The following is a 16,544-nucleotide window of genomic DNA, read 5'->3' on the forward strand; positions in this document are numbered from 1 at the left end:
GTGTATGTGTGTGTTTGGGGGCGGGGGGGGTGGTACTTAAATATGCTGCTCACTGCTGGGAGAAGAGAAAATATATTGCACATCGAAATAACAGAAACAACGATAGGTTGATGAGTGTTGCTGATTTTATATGAACTTACACTGAATATGGTGATTAATGAATGATTTAATTATTCTAAAAATGTGATACTATTGTTTAGTCTGAATATAATTTTCTAAAGAAATATTTATTCCACATTTAGCTGAGATTGGGATTAATATATTGAAAATGGTAATAGTTATTATAAGAGAGTAAATTTGACTGAGAGTGAAATTTTGAAAATTTAATAGGTAAAATATTGAAATACTACTTAAAACATTACTTAATTAGCAAAAGTGTTCAGACCGAAAGTAGGAGAAAAAGTGAAAAGTCTAAGAAGGAACACAATCTACTGGGAAGAAATGTGTGTGGCTATGGAGATATTTACTCACAAATTTAAGAATTTATATAGAAACATTGAAAATGTGTTAATACTCTAACGCTAACACATCCACATGGAAGATGTGTTCATAATTCAACGATGCTCTAACATAAAAAGCTTGGTGGTTTTCCTAACACATTATTTTTCAAGTTGTTTAGAGTCTTTGAGTATTTTAATGAAAAGGAGAGAAAGTGACATTGGCAATAAAGCCAGGAATGATTTTTTCATTATAGTAACTTAATCATAAGGGAAGAAGCAAACTAATTCCCCACTATGAGTCCTCCATAGACCACGAATTATATACAACATTCCACAATTCTGTGAAATCCTTTGATCTCACACCTCTTCACCAAGACTGAGTGCTCCTACAACACAGAATCTTTGCTTCATTCTGTGATATTGATCTTCTCTTTCAAAGGACTAGGATGCTGTATGAAACCCAACAGTATAAAACCAGGCCTGAAATGAGTCTGCTATCAATGAGAAGGAGCTTATACTCCAAATATGCTTTGCCTATTCTTACCAAAAATAGGTCCCAGACACCATAAATAAGCACTGAAAAAACATCACACACACATGTGCGCACACACATGCACAGAGTATGTTTTGTATCTATCTATACAATGTTATATATAGTTTCATTAAAAATATGCAAAACACACACACGTGCATATCTGTTTAATTCTGGTAAAGCTAGTTAATAAGAGCTATCTGTATACTCACATAATATCAACATTGGTTTAAAAATGTGAAATATTCAGTGATATTTTCATATTTTTATGTAGGGATAACATTTGATAAGTTTTAATTTTGTTTTATAAAAATAATGATAAAACATTTAAAATAAACAATATTGACAGCAAAAATGAATAACTAACTGCTTTAATATAATCCCCCATTATCTTGGGTGTGTCTCCTGTGATCTTGAGTGATGTTTACAAACACCCAGTGAAGAGAAATATGCATAATTCTCTCTCTCAGCAATGCCTTGGTACCCACAACAGAAACATAAAACAGAAACTCCGCCTTGATATCTAAGTTGCCTTTCTGTTCACCTTGAGGACATTTTCTCTGTCCTTTGCTCATCGTGTGCTGCCTGAATATGCAAAATGCCAGCTCGTTAAAGACTCTGCCATCTCGTTAGTTCCATCTAGTTGGAGGAAGAACAGCTTCTACTGGTTTAAGTACAAAGCAAACCTGGGTATCAAATAAACAGAAATGCAATTCCATATCTAAATATAACTTGTTATTGTGAAAGCAAATATTGAAAGGATATATATTTTCTCTTCTGGAATGACTGGTCCGTACACACACAGTTTACAGATGTATAAGCCTTAACCCTCTGTAGGCCCTGATGTGTTTTAGCTAGAGTGGTTTTTAATATACAATCTTTGCCCCAAATGCTGCCAGTGCACCTGCCCCATAACATTAGCTGTGGAGTTTTTGCTATAAGATGTATAAATACAAAAATATTAAGAGAATAGGCATCTTTTTTCTACAGCATTCACACCATCGGTGAACTTCTGTGATAACCAATCTGAGTAACCTTCCTTGAATGTACCAGTGCATAATGGATCGTGTGTTCATTCACTCTTCACATATTTTAAAGCAAGAAGTTGTATCTTTAAAACAAATCTGTTTAATGACCGGCACCACGTACATGCAATTGCTAATCAAATCTCTTTTCAGCAGCGAAGCATTTTTCAAATCCAGGGAAATTTCCTAATGGACTGCCTGGTGCAGGCGCCCACACACAGAGCCCTTGCCGTGCCAGCTCTTACAGCTACGGTCAGTGCAGCGAAGACACCCACATAGCAGCAGCTGCTGCCATCCTGAACCTTTCCACCCGCTGCAGGGAGGCTGCCGACATCCTCTCCAACAAACCACAGAGCCTGCATGCCAAGGTAGGCCAGTCCAAGAGCCTGGAGGGGGGGCCGGCGACTGAACCCTGAGAGTAAACTGCCTTTCATGTTCCTAACCACGTGCACTGCCCTGCCGCTCCCACCCCTAAAGCACATCCCCTCCTTGTCTTAAGAAGAGGGTCAGGGCCACAGTGACAGGGGTGAGCTTGGCCGGTTCCAGGAGGCGTGAAAGAGGGGCTGTTCTGGAAGGTGGTGCCCCCAAGTTGGGGCGACGTAAGCTATAGAGACTGGTTGGGGAGATGTGTAGCTTTCAGAGTTATGTTGTTTTGTTTGTTTGTTTGTTTGTTTGAGAAGTTTGGCACACAAGAAAAGGGGGTTGCCATGAAAATCTTTCTGAACAAGGGAAGCTTTTTGCTGTCTGCGAATCAAAGATGGTAGGCACCGTATGATTCAGCAGTGACTCGTAAAACCTTCGCAAAACTGACTCAGGGCATTTTGTAATTGCATGTGATCGCTAGCCCAGGGTGCTGTAGTTCTCAAAGGACATGTAGTAAAACCCGGACACATTAAATCCACAAGAGATAGTTCAGGGGGACCTGAGGGCTTAGGGCAGGGGTGGGGAACGTCCGGCATGCAGGCCATTTAAGGCCCGTGAAATCATTTGGTCCGGACTTGGCAAGGCATTAGGGGTGAGCTAATTAAATGTTTAACCAAATATAGATGGATAATTTTTAAGTCAATAATGTTTATCACCCTTGAATGATGTTATACGTATCCAAATGGCCCTTGGTAGGAAAAAGGTTCCCCACCCCTGGCTTAGGGCATCCAAATCCAAAATCGAATTCTAGGAGGTGCATGAAGATGCCACATTTCTGAAGCCTCAGAAGTTAATTCTGTTTCTCTAATGACCTCGCCTTTCTAACCAGCAACGAGAAGTCCACATGCGTGTTTATGACACCTCGATGACAACAAGAAGCAGAGGCCCTCTGTGTCCTGCCTTTTGCGAAGGAGGGGTTGATGGGCTGCGAGTCACAGTGATCCTCCCCCGAGGGAGGGCAGGACTGAGCCTGCCATCAGCCTCAGCGGGAGCCAGCAAGTCCTACCTACACAAAGGGCTCCCTTAAAATAAATCAGTTTCTACCCAGATGGCAGAAGGCAACCGAAATAGAGTGTGGGCTTATTTGGAGAAGAGATTTCACTCCTACTTTTAGTGAAAGAACCTTGGGTTAAACGCTAACCCCAAGATTCAGGCGATCAAAGGATATTGGTCTCTTTGCCAATTAAGCGCAGCCCCATCCCCAGTGTGGTCAGCTGCTCACCTGTGCCTGCCAGGCCTTCAGGAGACTGGGAACGCGGTGCTATGGAGCATTTGACAGAAGAATCGGAATTAGCTTCTGGACAAATCTGAGCCAAGTAAACCCCAGGAAGAGTTGGTGGCCAAGAATCACTCAAAAACAATTTTTAAACAAATGAGATTCTTAAACAAAGAAAAATACATCCTCTAAAAATATAAAGAAAATACCAAGTTATCCAAACTCAAAGGACACCAAGTCAGAAATTATTCACTTAAATAAATGATCTAGGGTACTTCAAAATGCAACTTTTGTTATTTTAAAATTTATTTTTAAATCTGAATTTTTTTCCTTTTTCAATATGCAGGTAGTTGGAGAAATACTAAACTATTGTCCTTCTTAGTGCTTTATTTTTTCTTTGTATAGGCTGTTCTATGAAAATAAAGGACCAACATTATAATGATTAGTGCTGCTAAATCACTTGAGTAAAAGATTCTAGGTCGAATGCTTTCCATGTGCACATGCAGATATTTTTTTTGTTTCTCAGAATTCTGACTTTAACCTTAATTAATACACTCCTGTGTTCTATTAATTGATGAAGCCAAACAATGAATCAAACAAAGATGACTAAAATCTGAGAGCATTTTCCCTTATCAATATATGTTCTCTTTTTAAAACACATTTTTTTCTGGTCAGAAAAGTGACTGTCACATTGGCTCATTTCAAAAATGCAAATGATCGACTTCCTGTGTATGTTCCTCTGCTCCCACTGGGCGCACTCTGAGTGCCAGTGTCCCCTGTGGAGCAGATGTGCCTGCCCAGGGGACAGGAGCTCACTGCTGGTCTCAGCCTCCCAGCTGCCAGATCAGTCTTAACTGCAGAAGCCAAATTCGCAACGTGATGATGAAGATGGAAGAGACAGGAAGGGCAGAGATAGACTTTTAGAAGGAGTCTGCTCTTCTGGAAGCTTTCTAAACCATTCCCCCATGAAAGTGACCTCGTTTGGCACAGTGGTCGTTAAAACAGGCTAAAGATGGCCCCTCCAAAGTGTCACTTGGTAAGGAATCCTTCCCCCAGGCACACATTTGCATACAACTGTAGCAATTGGTAGAATTCTGTCCTTGTGGATCCTGTTTTCTGAATAAAGAAGAGAACCTCATAAATTCCTAAAACCACAAAACATAATTTTTGTGGCAAAAAATAAAATAGAGAGGGAGAGAGAGAGAGAGAGAGAGAGAGAGAGAAAGCCAAATTAACCCTGAAAATGGCCTCTGACAAAGTGCCCATTGTGGGCCATGTGTATCGTCAGCATTGCACTTTGCTCTGTGCCCTTTGCTTAACGTTGGATGAACAGTTGTCCCCTCCACGTTGAGCACTAGGCTGACTCTCTTTCCACTAGCTTTGTTTTTCCCCCATGGCAGGCTGTGAGCATGTTTATGTCGGATGGGAAACAGCCATAGAGCTCTTAAGTTCCCTATTTGGAACCAAGGATGTGGACATAGGAAGTTTTCCCTTACTCTTGACTTCTGCAGCCAAGCATTTTTGATGTACTAGAGCAGCGGTTCTCAACCTGTGGGTCGCGACCCCCGTTGGGGGTCGAATGACCCTTTCACAGGGGTCGCCTAAAACCATCAGAAAACACATATATAATTACATATTGTTTTTGTGATGAATCACTATGCTTTAATTAGGTTCAATTTGTCACAATGAAAATACAGCCTGCATATCAGATATTTACATGACGATTCATAACAGTAGCAAAATTACAGTTTTGAAGTAGCAACGAAAACAATTTGATGGTTGGGGGCACCACACCATGAGGAGCTGTATGAAAGGGCCGCGGCACGAGGAAGGTTGAGAACTGCTGTACTAGAGAGACATTTTGGCAGATGGACTCTTAACTGTATGGACCGAAGGTGTTGAAGTGCTGGACTGCTCAGGCCCAGGTTAGATCCCATCACAGGCCCTGCCTTCCGAAAGCTTACAGACAAAGCAGACACAGTGGTTGTCCCAGGCAGAGGGCTAGGTTTTCAGCGGCCATGGTCCTCGTGTCCGGGTGCGGACGGGTGGCTTTGCAGAGAATTTGATCAGAACTTGGGCAGGAGCTGATTTCTCATTTTCCTTCTACCTCCATCCAGTCCTTTCTTTTATGTCAGCAGCTTCTCTGAAGTCACTGAAAGCGCCCAATGAGAGCCCAATAAAATTATAGATCATGATGTCACCCAGGCACAACCTTTTTAACATCAAGCTTAAGGACAGGAACCTTGACATTGCCTTCCTGTTCACCTGTTGAGGTGAATATAGATTTTTTTTTCATGCTATTTGCAAGCTCTCAACCGATTCCAAGTTGAGTGGGAGATCTGAATTCTTGATTTGCAAAATCCCTACGCTAGTGGAAGATAGAAGCAGAGGCTGTTTTCAGAGTGGCAGGAGAGCTCTGAGTTCTTAACACTAAAAGCAATGAAGATTGGGCGTTATGGATATTCCAAAACGCTCTTCTCTTTCTGAAGTTCCTCAGCCTCGAGCAGCTCTCTGCCCAACACTGGGGCACTGTCTTCACCAGCCCCTTCCCAACACTGCGCTGAGGATATCAGTACTAACACCCCTGCCCAGACTCAAGTCCATTGCATCTGAAGATAACCTTTAAAGGGATTATTCACTAAAATACAACCTGGCGTGAATGCAACACATCCACCCTGCCAAAAATTACCCGTATATGTTTTAAGTATCTCTTTGAAGAATCAAGTCAAGAGAAAAAATAGTATCAGTACTTAGTGGATAGCATAATCGTTAGAGGTAATTTTGTGTGAGGTCTGAGCCCTCTTTTGATTCTAGTACTTACATTTGTTCTAAGATTTATGTAATGTCCTCTATTTTAATTTGGAATTTATATGAGTTTGTAAAGCATACACGGACCACAGCCTCAGACACTCTCCCTTTAGTCTGGTGACTGTTGCTACTGATATTAGCGGAGAATTCAGTCAAATGGGCAGCAGGCATGGAGTGAGCATCCCGGGCGTGTGGAGTTTGCTGAGTGCTTTCCTCCTGCCCCGTAACAGCATGTGCCAGCACGTGTCAGAGACACTCCCCGTTTTTCTTCCTCCCTCCCACCCTCACCAGCAGAGGTAGGAACACGCTTCACAGTCTATCTTTATCCCGGTTGCTGCTGCTTGCCAAGCGTTCTGTTGTTTGTTTTGGTGTCTCCCCCACCTGTTTAGACAAAGTGGCATATGCACAGTGTGCCTTAAAAGAAAACAAAAAATTGACACTTGCTTGAAATGTTTAAAGTTCAAAGTCTGTTTTGTGCTTGAACAAGGCCGAGAAACAACATGATATCACATCGCCATTCTTGCTGCCTGATATCAGAAATAGCCTGGCAGCTCTCAGGGTGGTTAGAATCTGAAAGCGGCCTTTTCAGGAACTTTACACCATGTACTGTGTGTAAAATGCTACAAGGGACTCAGGTCAAGGATCCCAAGGAACCAATTAATACACATGTAGGGAAAATAGATATATAATAACTGACACTGTACCACTGTGCATAGTAGCATAGAAACATGTCTCTTTTGGTATTCAAAGACCCAAATTATTATTATTACTAGAGGCCCAGTGCACGAATTCGTGCATGGGTGGGGTTCAGCCGGCCTGCCCCTATCGAGGGTGATTGGGCCAGGCCGGCTGGGGGTAGGGGTGGGAGGTGTGCTGATTGGGGGTGGGGCTAGCCGAGGGGAGGGGCCGAGGGCAGTTGGCTGGCTGGCCCCACCCCCTGGTCAAACTCCCAGTCAAACTCCCGGTTGAGGGGACAATTGCATATTAGCCTTTTATTATATAGGATTAGTTGTCATTCATTGAATACCTATTATGTACCAGGCACTATAAACTAGCACTTTGCCCACATTAATCCTGTTTAATCTTTCTAGAAATTCCATAAAGCAGATATTATCTCATTTTGCAGATGACGCAGCAGTGGTGCAGAGATATTAAATAATTTTCTCCTAGTGGCACAGCCATGAATGTTGGAGCTGCCATTTGAACTCACACCTGTCCCACTTCTCATCTTTTTAGAGAGCTTGTCATGGTGTGGTATTCAGACTGCTGGCCCACCAGCAATTTCCACTGACTATGATTCCAAGTCCCAGACAAAGATTTTTGGGGAATTCCATTTTAATTTCATACATTTTTCAGACAAAGACTTGGGGGAAATATCATTTTAATTTTATATCCTATGGCAGACACTTATTTTTCCTCTGAATTCCACCATTCTACTTATATTGAGTACATTTCACTAGTTTATACTCTTAATTTAGGAGTTTTAATACTCAATTACTATTTAGTAAGAATTAGATATTTATTTTTCCTCTTTATTTTTAATAATTGCCTGCTTTGAAAGCAGATTTCAGATAGCTTCCAATCATGAAAAGATACTCCCAAGTACCCTGAAGCTAGCGTGGAAGAACACAAGAGATGGAAAGGAGGGGGGGGCTAACTCCCGCAGAAACCTAGGCTGAGGGACACTTCATTTTGCCTGCCCATTTAGCCAAGTCAGAAAGGAAAAGGTGACGGGAGACCTACCTTGTATTAAGAGAAAATTTTGCCAAATATGGAAAACAATGGCTTATCCTACCAATATTTTGAATATTAATAATTTTTATAATCAGAACATTTAAAGTAAAAATTATGATTTTGCTCCTTTAACTGCATCGTCATCTTTAATGAAATTTTTAATTGTTGAAACAATGCACTATTTTCATGTGCCTGGGAAATATTGGAGGGAATAGCCACAAGTCCATCCTCTAAATAGAAGGACCATACTTTATGCAGTTTTCTCTTTTGTTCTTCTGGAAACAAATTTCTATTTATTTTTTTCCTATTTGTAAGCAGAGTAGAAATGCCAGGCGGTTTCCTGCTTTCGGTGGTAGGTGACAGGTCTTTTCCATGTTGCTACAAAGTCCTCATAATTATTATTTTACAGGTCGCATAATGTGTCATTAAATAGATGTAGCATAATTTCTGTAATCATTTCTCTGTTGGTGTACAACTGAGACACTTCTTATTTTATAGTGCAGATAACAATTACAATGAATAATTATCTCAATTTTCAGTTTAATAATTTATAACATTTATTAAATCACCTTTTACTACAAATTTCTTATACACATAAAACAAGCTCTTCGGAGTCAGGAACCATGTATTTTTTCAATTTTCTTTTTCCCCCAAATAGAGTAGCTTGAAACTATTCAATGCTTTATCAGCAACTCAATGAATGAATAAATGAATCATAGGTAACATCTTTAACTTGAAAGTGGCTGAAATGGTGTTGGACATGCTCCCAAACTGGGAAGTACATGAGTAGTGATAGACTTATGCCTACCCTCAAGAAAACTTAAAATTTAAAGTTAAAATAAAGATCCCCAATAGCACTTTGAGAAATTAGAATATTGGAAGTCTGGGGGTGGGGCTCCATAGCAGCTGAAGGGCTATTTTCTCCTCCTACAGTCGCCTGCCCCCCTCAAACTCCTCCTCACTTTCATCCTGCCATTTGGAGTTTCAGACTGGAGAGAAGTGATGTCCATAGACACAGCTCTGAATAAAACCCCGTGCAGTGAACGTGTGATCCACCCATCGATGGGCAGAAAGGGGCCCTTCCCTGGGACTGAGTGTAATTGTTGAATGCATCTGTGCGCTCACTTAAAGCCCATCTGTACCCTGGTGCCCAGACGTGCTCTCTCCCAGGCAAGTCAGGTGCTCAGAGCAGCCGGCTGGAGCCTGGGTTGCGGGAAAGTGCCTCTTTTAAACATTAGGAGTGATTTCTTTTTTTCAATCAGCACACGATTACTCAAGATGTATACTCATAACAACTCTATTTTTGAAAAATTTACTATTTGGAACTTTTTTCCCCCCTGTGAAAATTAAAATACTTATTAGCGTTGCCTTGGGATAATTGACATTTTTCAGTGAGCTCAAATCTGCAGTATTTGTGGGTTTTGTACTATAAAACTCTGCAGCCCAGTGTCATGGCTCCTTTCCCTAAGCCATCTGTCACAGAGGTCTGGAATTTTATGTGAATGTTAGCTGTGCAGTCTTAACCCAAGTTTTTTTTTTTTTAATGAAAAAATGCCAGCAACTATGGCATTTAGCACTTTACATTGGTTATTAAACTTGATTACTATAGATCTGTTTTATTGCTGTAGTTACATAGCAGCTATGAAGCCAATAATTGCCTTGATATGCTCATGACAGAATGCATTGTTATATCATGGAGAGAGCACATGGCACTGATATGGTTAATATCTTGGATTTTTGTAACTAAGGTTTATTAATGCTGGTAGAAAAGTGTATTTGATGTTATACAGATGGCATAAGATGTTGTGGTTACTAAGTTATTATCCCGGATAAGCTGTACTGTCAAATTCAGGGCTTAAAACTATCACAGGAGATTAAACTATTTACTAAAAAGGACAGAAAGATATGGCCAAAGCGTCTTAGTACAAACATATTAGAAGTGTATTTACCTCCCACAAATATAATGCAGCATATCTGTCTCATAGGCTGAGAGCCTGAAGATAGGAACTTTGCAGGTAGAACAAACAGACAGAAGACGTGATTTTAAAATATATTTTTATTGATTTCAGAGAGGAAGGGAGAGGAAGAGAGAGATAGGAACACCAACGATGATGAAAGAGAATCATTGATGGTCTGCCTCCTGCAGGCCCCCCACTGGGGACAGAGCCCACCACCCGGGTGTGTGCCCTGACCCGGAATCAACCGTGACCTCCTGGTTCATAGATCAGCGCTCAACCACTGAGCCAGGCCGGCCGGGCTTCATTCTCTAAATCCGGGGCAAGCGGTGAGCCCAGCTACTGTGTGTGGCCCACACCTGAGTGGCAGCTGTCGGGGAGGTGAAGGCAGTGAAAATGGGGAGTTCGAGTAAATCCCCAGGGAAGTAACTGGCTACCACACACCTCAGGGATCCTGCTCCCATATTCAAGGATGCCTCCTGCTTTGCAAGCCTGAAGGACAAAGAGTAGAGAAGTCGTTCAAAAGTTAAACGTGAATTGACGGATGATGGCGAGAACGCCAGAAAGAGACTCATTTGACCCACTTATGAACATGACAGGCGTGTTCTTCCCAGCATCTGGCAGTGCTCCTGACTGATGATGCCGTGAAAAACCCGCCTGAGCAGGCACCTTGCAGAATATGCAGACACACGGGCACGTGGGCCTCAAACACAAAACAAGAAAACCTTAGCCGAAGGTGTCCCCACAAGAAATGCTGTGAGGAGGGTAGTTTTAAGTCTTTTACTCAGTATCACCTTTCTTCTGAAGATTTAACTGTAGAACTTAAACCGTGAGCGGCCATCCTGGCAGCTGCTACCCAAAGGCCCCGAGTGAATCATGGTTTGTACATCTGCCTCCCCTCAGCTGCCTCCCCACAATTTAACAAAGCTTTTCCGGTTCAAGTAACCCAGGGTAAAATGTTACTTCCATGTCAATCTAGTATTCCAATAAGAATTCTCTTCCGGCCTGGTTATTTTTCCACTTTCCTCATGTTAGGTTAATATTGTGATTTGGGGGTTGGAGGGAGGAATACTGTTGTACCTTTTTATAAAGGCAAGTATTAATGCTTTCAATGATGGATTGTGAGTGAGAATTCTGCAAACTAGGAAAGAAGATTTAAAGCTAAACTTTAAAAAACACCTGACCGGTTTAGCCAATACGTTTAGTATTTGGAACCTCTTATTTCTATTAGCCTTACTTTGTTTAAACCCAGAAACATGAAGCTCACTAGTGGGGCTGCTCTGAAAAGTCCGCCTAAGAATCGAACATTAACCAAAGCAAATCAGAAAGCGAGGTTTAAAATCAGATATACTTACATAAAAGCTTGCATTTAAAATGATCCCTTAAAAGCCCCACATGGCTCAGCTATAACAGCAAACTGCTTAAATGTTGTTTTTTTTTTCTGTTTCCTATGTACACCAGGGAGCCGAGATAGAAGTGGATGAAAATGGCACATTGGACTTGAGCATGAAAAAAAATCGACCCCCGGACAAAGCTGCACCCCTAACTTCCTCAAACACGTCTATTCCCACTCCTTCCTCTTCCCCATTCAAAACAAGCAGCATTTTGGTCAATGCAGCGTTCTACCAGGCTCTGTGTGTCCAAGAGGGCTGGGATGCTCCTATCAACTACAGCAAAGCTCATGGGAAGACAGAGGAGGAGAAAGAGGTATTGCTTCAGTATGTCCATACGTTTAAGATCGAAGGGCATGATGGAAGGGTATTATTGGCTTTTTTTCTCCTAATTTATTTTTCACAGTCCCGTTTAGATGATACATCATTCTGTACCTTGTTTTAGATTTTGGTAGAGTGTTAACTTAGAATTTCAGAGGAAATCTATAAATAAATCCAATTTTCCTGTTACTTGCCTAAAGTAATACTAAAAAAATTTTTTTTGTTGTTAATCATCACCCAAGGATATTTTTCCATTGATTTTGAGAGAGTGGAAGGGCGAGGGAGAGACACACAGAGAGAAACATCAATTTGAGAGAGACACATCGATTGGTTGCCTCCCACATTGGGGATGGAGCCTGCAACCAGGTATGTGCCCTTGACCAAATTCTAACCTGAGACCCTTCAGTCCACAGGCCAATGCTCTATCCACGGAGCCAAACCAGCTAGGGCTATTGTTGTGAATTTTATCTCCATTATGGCTACAATTGTGTGAACTGGGCTAGAGATTATATTACCTATGCCTTCAGATACAGCCGCCTGTATTATGAGTTCTTTCTGAGCCAGAAAATAGGAGATAAAACCAATTCAGGGACAAATAGGAATCCTGTCAAATGTATTTCCTTGGTTTTGTGAAGGAACTGTGTTAGCAACACTATGTGCAGTCCGCCTTGCAGAGTCACCCAACTCCAGATGGAAAATATTCAGAAAAAAGTTACGTTGTTGCTGACATGTGCTATGTAGTTAAACCAATGATTGAAGGTGTGCTGAACGCATAGAGACATTTTTTCCTTGTCATTATTCCCTAAACAATATAGTATCACCACTATGTACATTGCACTTATATTGTGGAAGGTATGATAAGTAATCTAGAGATGATTTGAAGTATACAGGAGGATGTGTGTAGGTTACATGCAAATACCTCAAGTGTCCTGGAACCAATACCTGAAGACCCTGAGGGACAGCTGTATGGAGTCATTGGGTCACATGCTGTGTGACTGAGTTGTCTCAATCCCAAAGTCAAGAAGATGCATTCATGTACTTGGTTATCTTAGAGGCGCTTTTACTCCTGCAAGCCAGATGTCCTGACTGTGCAGGAGTTCCTGGAGCCTTCATCTCCCTCGTCTGAGCCACCTGGCTTGGCCTAATTAGCATGACTTAGTGTCGTTCAAAAGAATTCATGGCCGGACCCCTCTGTGGTTTAGACTCTATATCACTGCAAATGTGACCCTAATTGTTACAGTAAGTGATTCTCGTTTGCTGGTCGGGAAAGTTATAGATACTTGCGTTTACATGTTTAAAGAACTGAAGTAGCCATTCTCTTTGGAAGTGTGCACCACCTTTTTCAGGTTTTTGAAGTCCAGAGACCTTAGGGGAAGAGTAATTTCATTTTAGCATATGCTTGAACATCTCAGAGCATAAGTCAACATAAACAGTAGTGACCTCAGATGGGGTTGTTTGCAATCCCTCTCTACCCTCTCTCCTCTTCTCCCTCCCTTCCTCCTGTTTCTCCCTCTTTCCATCCCTCCCTCCCTGCCTCCCTCCCTCCCTCTCTCCCTCTCTCCTTCTCTCCCTCCCTGCCTTGCTCCCTGCCTCCCTCCCTGCCTCTCTCCTTCTCTCCCTCCCTCTCTCTCTCCTTTTCTCCCTTCCTCCCTGGAGCTCATGTCCACGGGCAGTATTATCTCTGTGTCCAGTCAGTAAGGTAGGCCCAGTACCATTCTCCCACCACACATGTGCTCTATCTAGCCGGAGGACTGACATAACAAATCCCGCTGATACATGGACAGGAGCAGGCACACAAAGTAGAAAGGAAAGGCCAACCCTAAGTGTCATGGCTGGGGACGGGTTCCTGGGAGTCCCGAGGACCCAAGGCACGCTCTGTGTCACCAGCACACACAGCACCCCGGGAGTGGAGAGGGACATTGATACAGCAGCTGCTTCCGATGAGATTCTGTCAGGCCTGGCTTTTAAAAACGTATCTAGAGTGTTGAGGGATGGTCTTAGTTCATCTATCCTAATTGTATTTTAGAAGAACAGTTTCTTAAAATAATATATATTTGACTTTACTAAATATAAAACTGACACATACAAAGTATAAAAAGCTGGTTTACCGTAAGCGATGACCACAAACTGACAAACATGTGCTCCTTCCTCCCACCACATTCCACCCACCCCCTACCCCCACCACTTCAGGCTCCTGTCTATTTTTATAACCCAGAAATCTGCTGAAATTCATATTAACTGATCAAGCATAGTCATGATGAGATCAATATTGTTGATTCAATCCCACTTCATACAAGTCAGCTTTAGAAATTGGGGGGGGGGTACCCTCCAATTCCCCAGTCTTCTGAGTCTCCTACCAGTCGATTGCTGATGGAATTGTGGCCTATCCCCCCCCCCCCCCGCCCCCCCCCCCCCCCCCGCCACTAATGGGAATCCTAGTCCACGTCATAAGATCTGTTGGTGGAGGTTCAGTAAAAGTCGTATGTCACATGAAGGACAGTGCTTTGCAAAGTCAGCATACCTGCGTTCTAATTCTTGGATGAATCCAGCTGGGATAAAGCCCACCATGTGTGCAAGTGTCTCAAGGCCATGTGCAGGGGGGACTCAGGCTTTCTGGCCTCATCGTTGTGACCGTGCTGTAATGGGCCATGGTCAGTGTTCGCCGGACATCCTTCTATTCGTACAGAGTCAGACAAACGGATCCAGTCCCGAGTTAATGAAGCACGTGTCAGACAAGTGGGCTCTCGCGTCCATTTAGGGTCTTGTGTTGGACATTGGTTAGGATTCTGTGCCCTCCGCATCAATGCCAATACCGTACCTTTTCTATGCTGAGAAATTCCTCCCATTTGGGGGTCTAATTAGCTCCTAAGGGACCTCCTTGGCTACACTTTTATCACTCAGCCAGAGAGTGAGATCTTATAACAAATAGTTTATGTTTACTTTCCAATCTCATTTTTTTGCATAATTCCCAAAAATATGGATTCACCTTGGCAGCTTGTATAATTCAATAGAAATATGTTCTTATCTAATGCTTATATATACTAGTACATGTGAGCATGTTTTATTTTCTGGCAAATTCATGGGGGAAAAAATGGATTTGTTTAGATTCTCGCTCTTTTCGAATGGCTTACTTACTCCAGGTCTGCTAGTACAGACTTTTACTTCTACAGTTGGAAACCTAAATAATCAAAAATCTGGAATTATGAAAGTATGTGGAGATTCAATGTCATTAAGAAGAACAAAAAGGAATTTGAAGATGCTAAGTGAGTTCTTAGAGTCAAAGTGCTTGCCTGGGTTTGAGTTGACAAAACAGTTTTTAAGCTTAATGCTTATTACCGCAGTTACCTGACATGGGTGACCCCCTGCTTGGGGAAGCTACAGCCAGTGGGGACGAGCACGAGAAAGAGTGATCTGGATCACCTTAGCCCCCAGCACACGTGCTCACCTTTTGTTCTTTGTTCCTTCACCTGTGACAAGGTAATCAACTAATAGAGAATATTGTTCACATCCTGTTCTGAATCTTGAAAATGAGAAGTGAGATACTTAATAGGTATTGTTTTGAAAAAGTAGATTGCATTCAATGTCCTCCTTGGGAAGGTATCAGAGGGATACCACATTCAGTAAAAATAAAGATGAGGGATCTTTATCCTGAGATCTGTATATTGAGAAGCAGGATTATTATCAATGTTTTTAGAGGAGACAATTGAAGCCCAAGGAAGGAAAGGTGTTGATGCTTGGTCATGCAGAAATTAAGTAATGGGCTTGGCTTCCCTAACGTGAAGAAAAGGGAGAAGAGAGAAAATAGAGAGAAAAAAAAGAAAAAAAAATACACCAAAAAAAAAAGGAGACAACTAGGGAATATTGAAAAAAATTAGAAAGGAAAGAAAAAGGAGAATAACGAAGAAACAGTATGTGGCAGGGTCGGTGGAGGCAACCGTGGTCTACAGTGCTTCTCAGAATAGCAGGATCCAGAACTATAGGATGTGACCACACAAGTTACAGGGACTGGTCCACGCTTGTCATTTTCAATGAGCTTTACTGGCATGGCTGCACATGGCCCAATGATATACTGAAGACTACCCTGTGGTCTGTTCCTGCTCCCATACCCCATCCTTCCTGTTGCCACCTCCGTCACCTCCCCACCCCCCACCTCACATGACACACATACATCTACACACAGGCAACCAGAAATTGAGCGATTATTTCTAATTCATTGTTATCTAGCTCATATGCACAACAGTTGCTTAATTTTGGTGGCAATTTTCAGAAAATATTGTCTGTCTCTCTCAGTGAAATAGCCTGTCCAGATGCCCCCTAAAAAATTCCTGAATCTGGAAAAAACTCAAAATATCTCAGAAGGAAAGTGCTGAGAAATAACTACGGCTGTCAGTTTCATTCAACTGTCAGTTCTCCAACGATTTCAGGGCTTAAAATGTTAAAAGTGCCAGATGCTATTATCTGTTATTCATGTTACCATTATGTTCTGGTCTTTACTAAAATCCATATAAACATCCATCTGTACATTAAAGGAATCTCATTGCATCCAGGTCCTCTCTAAACACACACATATATGCCATGTTCTTTCTTACATAGCCATAGTATAAAAATATTAACTTCAAAATATTCATTTAAAAATAATATTATTTTATTTAATGATATTTTATATATAAAAAATTCTTATATATTCTTATAACTTATT

At 41.8% G+C, this 16,544-nt stretch overlaps 1 protein-coding gene across 4 annotated transcripts in view; it reads left to right on the forward strand.

Annotated features, from left to right (window-relative positions):
- Positions 1–16,544, forward strand: part of ST18 (ST18 C2H2C-type zinc finger transcription factor) — a 91,484-nt gene that overhangs the window by 47,630 nt on the left and 27,310 nt on the right. For 2 of the 4 annotated variants that reach the window (XM_070392182.1, XM_070392184.1), the window contains 2 exons: positions 2,151–2,365; positions 11,595–11,840. In XM_070392182.1, coding sequence (XP_070248283.1) covers positions 2,151–2,365; positions 11,595–11,840 — 461 coding nt within the window. The remainder of the gene's footprint in view (positions 1–2,150; positions 2,366–11,594; positions 11,841–16,544) is intronic. The other 2 variants (XM_070392183.1, XM_070392185.1) reach the window with 1 other exon arrangement.

The sequence above is a fragment of the Myotis yumanensis genome, unplaced genomic scaffold (assembly GCF_028538775.1).
Source record: "Myotis yumanensis isolate MYYU_CA2020_CCGP unplaced genomic scaffold, mMyoYum1.0.hap1 SCAF_15, whole genome shotgun sequence".
NCBI lineage: Eukaryota > Metazoa > Chordata > Mammalia > Chiroptera > Vespertilionidae > Myotis > Myotis yumanensis.